The sequence below is a fragment of the Pomacea canaliculata genome, linkage group LG7 (genome assembly GCF_003073045.1).
Source record: "Pomacea canaliculata isolate SZHN2017 linkage group LG7, ASM307304v1, whole genome shotgun sequence".
Taxonomy (NCBI): Eukaryota; Metazoa; Mollusca; class Gastropoda; order Architaenioglossa; family Ampullariidae; genus Pomacea; species Pomacea canaliculata.
The window spans coordinates 2,389,740-2,399,612 of NC_037596.1; the positions used below are offsets into that span (position 1 = coordinate 2,389,740).

Sequence of the window (9,873 nt, forward strand, 5' to 3'; positions counted from 1 at the left end):
TGTAATGTGCTTAGTAAAGGTTAATTTCAAAACTGGAGCAAACTCTTTTACCCATGTTGGTCAATGGCTAGATTTATTGTTTAATTACTAACTTCTGTAAGTTAAAGAAATCTTTAAAATCTTTTAAGTAGTTTTCACTCCTTTTTATTCTATTTTTGCCTTTGATTTCGAGAAGAAACAATTGAATACTTTAAAAACCAGATATACTGAATCAGCAGTATCAGTAGTACACAACATAAAAGAAAAACATAAACATCCAAGCACGAAAATTGTAAGAAAGGGACTTCATGTCCTGACGAACGAAGGTGACTGCCGCCATATTTCATCACGTGATCAAGCCAGTAGGCCGCTTTCTCCACAGGAACACCGAATTCGATTTTAAACAGTTCCGAGGCTTTGGTGATGGCCTGCTTGTAGCTCGTGTTGGTGGCCACTTTGAGAATGGTGGAGTGCAGCTCGTCTGTACTGACGGTGTTGAGGTCGACAGTCTCTGCCATGCCCTTTACGCGCATGCGCTCAGCGTTGTAGAACTGGTCAAGAAAGATCGGCGTAGCCACCACTGGCACGGCGTGGAACAGAGCCTCGTACTGACCGTCATTACCGCAATGGCTGACAAACACTCGAGTGTTGGGGTGAGGCAGCAGGTCATTCTGAGGTATCCATGACGACGTCAGAATCTTCTTTGAGTTTGGTGACGAAATGTTGGAACGGAAAACGGATTTAAAAGGTAAATCTTTCAACACATTCATGATTTTTTGTGTGATTGGTTCTGGTGGACTAAGGACATAACTACCAAACGATACGATAACAACTCCTTCTCTTGCATCATCCATAAAAGATTTAAACTGCGGTGGCAATGGTTTACCAGGACCTGTAAGTGTTCCTCCAATTAGTTTGACATTGGGCATCGATGGTCTCGGGTAGTCTAGGATGTGTTCCGTGGTAACCAACCAGATCTCAGCTCTTGCTACCAGCATGTCTATAGTAAGGAAAGGCATTTCTGGTGCATAGCGACTGACTGCATCCTTGTAGGAAAATCCGTCCACCACAGAGGAAAATACATGAATTACAGTGGTTAAAACTCGCGGAAGAAAACTCATGTGATGGTTGTAACAAAAAATTGGCCCTGGTATGTTGCAAGGCTGTAAAGGGATTCGCTGGTAGCTCGGGTCGTAAAATGCTCCAAGAAAAGCAAAAGGCACCCCAAGTCTATATGATATTATCGTCATCATGTTCGTGAACCGTACATTGTCGAAAACAAAAAGATCTGGACGCAGTTCTTTAACGTTCTGGAAGAAAGAAGCGTTCGTAAGAAGAGTATCACAAAATTGTAAGCCAATAGACATAAGCACACCAAAATCCTCAGACAATCCTTTAAAATAGTTGCCGGGTAAAGCGGCAGTCATAATCTCCTCAAAGTTTATCAATGTCTGATACTCGATGACAGTCAAGTTAGTCGTGTCCAACACCCGCCTGTTGACGATGTAGTCGGGCATGGTCAACCAGACCTCGTGACCTTGCCGAGCGAGGGTCCGCGCTACGTTCGTGTGGTAGTTGGTGTGGCTGGTGAAGGGGAAGGGCATGAAGACAACTCTCTTACCTCTCACACACAGGGGCAGCAACACGAGGCAGACTGTCCAAAGCAGGAATTGTCTCATATTCAGGTCTTTGATGCGTTTTTGGTCCTCTGTAACATTACAGAAAGTGTACAAAACATGACGGGTAGGTGAGAGCCTGTTGGTGATGAGTGAAAGTTCTCGCTGCGAAAGCATGTTTAAATGTATTCCACTAATCGTGTAGAACAGTGATGCACAACCTTTTTCGGCCTGCGGGCCATATCCATTTCGGACAGCCGTGTCGCCACTTCACAACAAAAATACAAAAAAGAAAAAAAAATAGTGCAGATACCATTTTTGTTACAAACAAGTTGTACTTACCATTAATTATGTAGTAATTAGTGGGATATTTGAAGTTGTTTTCCCGAAACCAACTTCTGAATGTCCGGCCTCATCGTAGAGACACCAAGTCGGAGCACTGAATCGAAATGTTCGTCCATTGAAAAAAAAAATTGGAAAACGCCCCTACGTGGGGATAAATACCTCTTCTTCCCTTTTTTTCTTTTTTTTTTCTTTTTTTTTATTACTAACATGCCGATTTCCTGCACTGTGGGCAGAAGTTTCGCGGGCCGGATATGGCCCGCGGGCCGTAGGTTGGGCATCCCTGGTGTAGAATAACTCTAAAAAACAGAGGACAGTCACTTCGACGATTCGTCGATGACACCGTAGAGCGCGAAGCTTCAGAGGAAAACTTATTTTAAAAATGCCCCTCGGTGTCTCATATATGTCAGCTCACATTGGCACATGATAACACGCTAAATACAAATACAGTTATCTTATCATATTTTCTATATTAAATGCAAGCTATTGAAAATATTTATGAAAGATGAAAAAATTGCTGCAGGGTACTTTGCACTGTTCAGTCAGCCGCGGTCACTGATATTCGTTAAAAAACATTACCAATACTTGCTGTAAGTGTCTTACCTAAAAATGATTTTGGATCTTGCTGTCCTCACAACCTTTCAATGTCTCCTCTAGTTCAAGCTGCTTTTCAAATGTTGCCGAGTAGCGACACTGAACACATTGACATCGCCTGACGAGGACTATATTACCCATCTTTAAAAAAGAGACACAGTGTGAAGAGACATCACCTACTGTCAATCTATCGACGGAGCTGTAGACTTCATTGAGTGATAGAACATGTGGACGCCCAGTGACGACAGTGTGAAGCATTGACAGGGAGAAGTGCACGTTGCCTGACCTGTATTTGACCCCAATAGGTCACGATCTTTATCGCAGAAGTGTCAAGATTTGTTTATTTATAATCTACATTTTGCACGTGATACTCTCTCGTTCTTGTCCGACTTTGTACAGTGAACTGAATACTTCCAGTGACTTCAGTACGACTACAGACACATTGTCTCTGATGTCCAATATTTGTTCTCTCCTAAAGAATATAAATGGGATTATGCGGCAACTGTTCTCTTTGGAGTCTTCTGTTTGTTGTTGTTGTTTTTTGTTATTAGACAAACCTTTAATGAGTGTGGCGCTTAGTCTGGAACGATGCTGTGCTCCCGTCTGTGATCATGTTATACACAGATATGGGCAGAAGGACTTACAGCTGATAGAGTCAAGAGGACGATGCGATTCATTAGAAATTTGTTACGTCTACGCTACACAGACTTCAAGCTAGATATGTAAAATTGAGGGATTATTGCCCTTAGCAGTATATGAGTGTTTTTGCTGCGTCGTGGTTCGCGTCAGAACCCGACGTCATTTTAGTTCGCAGTATCGTATGTGTGTTTGTGTGTGTGTGTTTGTTTAATGTTGACTGATATAAAAGTTTCGTTGCCCATGAAAAATCTATGTGATTTGTGAATGAAAGAAAACGTAAGGAGACGTGTAGGAAAAGTGAGTGGGAGTAGTGTAAAAGTGTCAATTGAACGCGTCCCTGACATTATGAAAAGTGTAAAAGAAAAAAGTGAAACAAAGCGAGTAAAAAAACTACTTGGTAAACTTTAACACGAGCGGTAAACGTATAACAAACACGTTACATTGATCCCAGGGATAACCACATCAAACAAGAATTCAACATGTATTATTTATTATTAATATTTTTAAGCTATTAGTTTTTGTTGATTATTTTCTAAGGCAAGCAATAAAGAACAAAGGTGCTGTACAAAAACCAACATTATTAATATTGTTTGTCCATTAGATTCTTGTTAAATTACTACTTGGTGAAATAAAACACGCTGCTGATGAAAATAGTCACAGGGTAATATACAAATGCCATCTGGAATTGCCATATGCTAAATGCTTTCTTTTTACTTTAAATATTTCCCTTTTGATATTAATCATCATCATTATGATCATCATCATGATCATCATCATCATCATCATCATGAGGACTGATATAACTCTTTCAAAAAAATTTTTGCTCAAAGCGCTTTATATAAATCATTTATAGACTGGAGCATAAACAGCCATGCACTTATATTAGCACATGATCAGTCCTACTACAGACACGACACATACACAAAGTAAATACAGATGCCCGTCATGCACGTCCATGATCAGACATTTTGTATGTATGCCAATTCACTAACCAGAATGAAAACAAGCTGCTGTTAGTTATTAACTTTGTGGTATATACAAATGCCATCTGGAATTACTGTGTGCTAAATGCTTTCTTTTTACTTTAAATATTTCCCTTTTAATATTAATCATCATCATCATCATCATCATCATCATCATCATCATCATCATTATCATCATCATCATAATAAGGACTGATATAACGCTTTGTAAAAATTTTTTGCTCAGAGCGCTTTATATAAATCATTTATAGACTGGAGCATAAACAGCCATGCACTTATATTAGCACATAACAAACATGATCAGTCCTACTACAGAAACGACACATACACAAAGTAAATACAGATGCCCGTCATGCACGTCCATGATCAGGACATTTTGTATGTATGTCAATTCAATAACTAGAATGATAACAAGCTGCTGGGAGGTAATAACTTTGCTTAAATTTGTTTTCTTTTGTAAAAGATTGGAATTAAAAACACACATCTGAGCATTTTCTAAAGACGTTTAAAATATTTGGATAACTCACCATATTGTTGCATCCCTTTAAAGATAATAAAGCTAAATACAATTATCAAAGAAAGAAAAAGTGGACCAACAAATAAAACTTGTTATAAAGAGCAACAGAAAAAACATTTTAGTCACGATAGTAAAACAACCCTTGCACCTTCAAATAATGTTGCTAGCGTTAAGTAAAAACTCAATTGTAAATCTGGAAGAATACATTGCAAATCCATGGCAAAATAGCAAAAAGGTTAAAAAAGCAGAAATGCGTAGAATTTTGCAAAGATAAACTTGTTTACATATTAGTAGTTTCTGGTTTTGTTTGTTTGTTTTTTTTTTTTGGCTATTATCATAAAAAGATGGAAAAAGCGACTCAGACCACATTAGAAACAGAAATCAATAAAGAAATGATTACTCGATTCTGTAAATAAAACAGACGAATAATTTATTTTGGAGTATCTTTGCTTAACACATCCTACTCGGCTGCGGTAAGCCGCGAATTGTTTGTTTACTCAGCAGCGAGTTCCAGCGATTGAAGTTTCGACCGGTATTTTTAAAAATTTTAAGTTATTAACCTACAATAAAATTAAGTATCTGTGATACTCCGTTTTAAAGAGCACTTTATGTGAGGAACATTTAAACAAATATACGTGTTGTTTTCTTGTAGTAAAATCAGGGCAGAACGGTAACAAATCGTAAAGTAGGTCAAAAGTCTTTTTTAACTAAATTTTCGTCTTTCTTTGTCTTTAAGTTGGAACAAAAACCAATGGCAAACAAGGTATATCAAACATACTGCTATCAGCAATGTCAGTAGCTCACATTATTTATTTTACAACATATTGTTACTTTATTGTAAAAAGTATGCATTTAATAATCATAGCATACTTTAGTTCCTTTAATAAGATGTTTCAATTTTTATTGATTGGATAAAGTTAAAAAAAAATTAATCTGAACGTTTTGTCCTAATTTCATAAAAGGGTTGGCTACATAAAATGCTTTTATAGCTGTTTAACGATTAACAAATTTAACAAAAACATTAAGGTATAAAGAGTAATAGAAAATTTCAGTTACAATAATGCAACAAACCTTATTTTTTAAAGGATTAGCAGGCGTAAATTATTTTGTAATATGCTTAGTTAAGGTTAATTGCGAAGCTGGAGAAAACTCTTTTGCCCGTGTCGGTCAACGGCTATATTTATTGTTTATTTACTAAATTCTGTTAGTTTAACAAACCTTGGAAATCTTTTAAATAGTTTTACTTTCAAATCGTGTTCACTCCTTTTTATTCTATTTTTACTTTTGATTTCGAGCAGAAACAATTGAATGCAACATAGACAAAACATACTGCAATCAGGAGTATCAGTAGTACACAAGATAAAAGAAAAGCATAAACATCCAAGCACGAAAATTGTAAGAAAGGAACTTCATGTCCTGACGAACGAAGGTGACTGCCGCCATATTTCATCACGTGATCAAGCCAGTAGGCCGCTTTCTCCACAGGAACACCGAATTCGATTTTAAACAGTTCCGAGGCTTTGGTGATGGCCTGCTTGTAGCTCGTGTTGGTGGCCACTTTGAGAATGGTGGAGTGCAGCTCGTCTGTACTGACGGTGTTGAGGTCGACAGTCTCTGTCATGCCCTTTACGCGCATGCGCTCAGCGTTGTAGAACTGATCACCAAAGAGCGGCGTAGCCACCACTGGCACGGCGTGGAACAGAGCCTCGTACTGACCGTCCTTACCACAATGGCTGACAAACACGCGAGTGTTGGGGTGAGCCAGCAGGTCATTCTGAGGTATCCATGACGACGTCAGGATCTTCCTTGAGTTCGGTGACGAAATGTTGGAACGGAAAACGGATTTAAAAGGTAAATCCTGCAACACACTGATGATTTTTTGTGTAATTGGTTCTGGTGGACAAAGGACATAACTACCAAACGATACGATAGCAACTCCTTCTTTGGCATCATGCATAAAAGATTTAAACTGCGGTGGCAATGGTTTACCAGGACCTGTAGCTGTTCCTCCAATTAGTTTCACATTGGGCATCGATGGTCTCGGGTAGTCTAGGATGTGGTCCGTCTCAACCAACCAGATCTCAGCTCTTGCTACAAGCATGTCTATAGTAAGGAAAGGCATTTCAGGTGCATAGCGACTGACTGCGTCTTTGTAGGAAAATCCGTCCACCACAGAGGCATAAACATGAATTACAGTGGTTAAAACTCGCTGAAGAAAACTCATGTGATGGTTGAAGCTAAAAATTAACAATGGTATGTTACAAAGTTGTAAAGGGATTCGCTGGTAGTATGGATCGTAAGCTGTTCCAAGAAAAGCAAAAGGCACCCCAAGTCTATATGATATTATCGTCATCATGTTTGTGAACCGTACATTGTCGAATACGAAAAGATCTGGACGCAGTTCTTTAACCTTCTGGAAGAAAGAAGAGTTTGTGAGAAGATTATCACAAAATTGTAAGCCAATAGACATGAGCAGACTCCAATCATCAGGCAATCCCTTAAAATAGTTGCCGGCGAGAGCGGCCGTCATAATCTCCTCAAAGTTTATCAATGTCTGATACTCGATGACAGTCAAGTTAGTCGTGTCCAACACCCGCCTGTTGACGATGTAGTCGGGCATGGTCAACCACACCTCGTGACCTTGCCGAGCGAGGGTCCGCGCTACGTTCGTGTGGTAGTTGGTGTGGCTGGTGAAGGGCGAGGGCATGAAGACAACTCTCTTACCTCTCACACACAGGGGCAGCAACACGAGGAAGACTGTCCAAAGCAGGAATTGTCTCATTTTCAGGTCTTTGATGCGTTTTTGGTCCTCTGTAACATTACAGAAAATGTACAAAACATGACGGGTAGGTGGGAGCCTGCTGTTGATGAGTGAAAGTTGTCGCAGCGACAGCATGTTTAAATGTATTCCACTAATCGTGTAGAACATTGATGCACAACCTTTTTGGGCCTGCGGGCCATATCCATTTCAGACAGCTGTGTCGCGGGCCACCGCAAAAATAAAAAAAATAAAAAAAAATAGTGCAGATACCATTTTTATTAGAAACAAGTTGTACTTACCATTAATTATGTAGTAATTAGTGGGATATTTGAAGTTGTTTTCCTGAAACCAACTTCTGAATGTCCGGCCTCATCACAGAGACACCAAGTCGGAGCACTGAATCGAAATGTTCGTCCATCGAAAAAAAAGATTGGGAAACGCCCCTACGTGGGGATAAATACTTCTTCCCCCTTTTAGTTTTGTTTTCGTTTTTTTTTTTTTTATTACTAACATGCCGATTTCCTGCACTGTGGGCAGAAGTTTCGCGGGCCGGATGGCACCGCGTCGCGGGCCGGATATGGCTCGCGGGCCGTAGTTTGGTCATCCCTGGTTTAGAATAACTCTAAAAAACAGAGGACAGTCACTTCGACGATTCGTCGATGACACAGTAGAGCGCGAAGCTTGAGAGGAAAACTTATTTTAAAAATGCCCCTCTGTGTCTCATATATGTCATCTCACATTGTCACATGTTAACACGCCAAATACAAATGCAGTTATCTTATCATATTTTCTACATTAAATGCATGCTATTGAAAATATTTATGAAAGATAAAAAATTGCTTCAGGGTACTTTGCACTGTTCAGACAGCCGCGGTCACTGATATTCGTTAAAAACATTACCAATACTTGCTGTAAGTGTCTTACCTAAAAATGATTTTGGATCTTGCTGTCCTCACAACCTTTCAATGTCTGCACTAGTTCAACCTGCTTTTCAAATATTGCCGAGGAGGGACACCGAACACATTCACATCGCCTGACGAGGATTATATTACCCACCTGACCTGGGTCACCTGGATTTTTCTCGCGAGTGCTGACAAATAAATTCTTGTAAAGCTGCCAGGCCCTCTGACATGTCATCCATTGTGCTAACTGCGTGATTAATGAGAGGACTTTCTACCTACACCCATCACCCCTCGTTGTCATGAAATTTTGTTTAGAATCATATTCATGTCAACGTGTTTCACAGTCCGGATGAAATACTGAAAAGGAAATTATATGATTGAAGGATCAAATCTGTAGGTGTCAGTCATGTCGGAGACAATTGTTCACAAAATGATCGTTTTCATACTGTCACGTTTAAATTTTTTTAATACTACAATTATGTTGGTGAGTCGAGAGTGTCAGTACTGTCATAAAAAAATACTATGCGAGATAATATGTTTAATATTGATACTGAATACGATTTCCATAACGTATCACCCACAGGCAACATAAGTGCTGAGAATCTCTCTCGAATCTCTCACCCAGACCCCCTCACTTCTGAAACATCCAGGACACATACACATGCCCAGTATCGAACACAACAGAACAAAACACAACACAAACAAACAAAAACAAAGAGTCGAACGCATGTACCCAAAGCAACCCTCAGGCTGACTCGCTCTGTTGACCTGTTTCTCTAATTAGGGATTTATTTTTCACGAGACCATAATTATTCGTGTGATATTTTTTTTCAAAGTATTATGTTTAGCATGTTAAAGTTTAGAAAGATATATAGTGTGAAGAGACATCATCTACCGTCAATCTATCGACGGAGCTGTAGACTTTATTGAGTGATAGAACACGTGGACGCCCAGTGACGACTGTAGGAAGCACTGACAGGGAGAAGTGCATGTTGCCTGACCTGTGTTGGACCCCAAGAGGTCACGATCTCTTTACCGCAGCAGTGTCAAGATTTGTTTATTTATAAGCTACATTTTGCACTTGATACTCTCTCGTCCTTGTCCGATTTTGTACAGTGAACTCAATACTTCGAGTGGCTTCAGTACAACTCCTCCTTGGAAAGACAGAACAGGGAACATTACCATCTGCACCACAGTTCCTCACCTCACAACAAAGGATGAGCATAGCGACGTGAGCAAGAGAGCCCTGACGCTAGCCATGCTAGAAGAAAGGTACCCCCAGGAATCATGGATAAGGGCCTACACAGACGGGTCAGCCACAGACGCTATCCAGAGGGGAGGGGCCGGCGTGTACATCCAGTTCCCAAATGGACAGTGGCAGGCAGCAGCAATACCAACTGGCCTCCACTGTACAAACTATGGAGCAGAAGTAGAAGCCCTGGTCCACGCAGCAAACATCATCAGCAGCAGAGCAGACCATGACAGCCAGGTCGTCTTCCTGACCGATGCTCTGTCGGTGCTGCAGGCAGTCAACAATAAC

The 9,873-nt window shown here is 40.0% G+C and overlaps 2 protein-coding genes across 6 annotated transcripts in view; both read right to left on the minus strand.

Annotated features, from left to right (window-relative positions):
- Nucleotides 1-8,431, minus strand: part of LOC112567647 (2-hydroxyacylsphingosine 1-beta-galactosyltransferase-like) — a 14,891-nt gene extending 6,460 nt beyond the window's left edge. For 2 of the 3 annotated variants that reach the window (XM_025244356.1, XM_025244355.1), the window contains exons 1-2: nt 8,356-8,431; nt 2,541-2,672 (exon numbers count right to left, since the gene is read on the minus strand). Coding sequence is in view for 1 of the 3 variants with exons in the window: in XM_025244357.1 (XP_025100142.1) it covers nt 150-1,658 (1,509 nt within the window). In the remaining 2 variants the exon portion in view is untranslated. Of the gene's footprint in view, nt 1,688-2,540; nt 2,673-8,355 lie in introns of all 3 variants that reach the window. The other variant, XM_025244357.1, reaches the window with a different exon arrangement.
- Nucleotides 3,644-9,873, minus strand: part of LOC112567634 (2-hydroxyacylsphingosine 1-beta-galactosyltransferase-like) — a 63,776-nt gene continuing 57,546 nt past the window's right edge. For 2 of the 3 annotated variants that reach the window (XM_025244334.1, XM_025244333.1), the window contains exon 2: nt 3,644-7,481. In XM_025244334.1, coding sequence (XP_025100119.1) covers nt 5,938-7,481 — 1,544 coding nt within the window. In that variant the 3' untranslated portion in view covers nt 3,644-5,937. Of the gene's footprint in view, nt 7,482-8,487; nt 8,510-9,873 lie in introns of those variants that run through there. The other variant, XM_025244335.1, reaches the window with a different exon arrangement.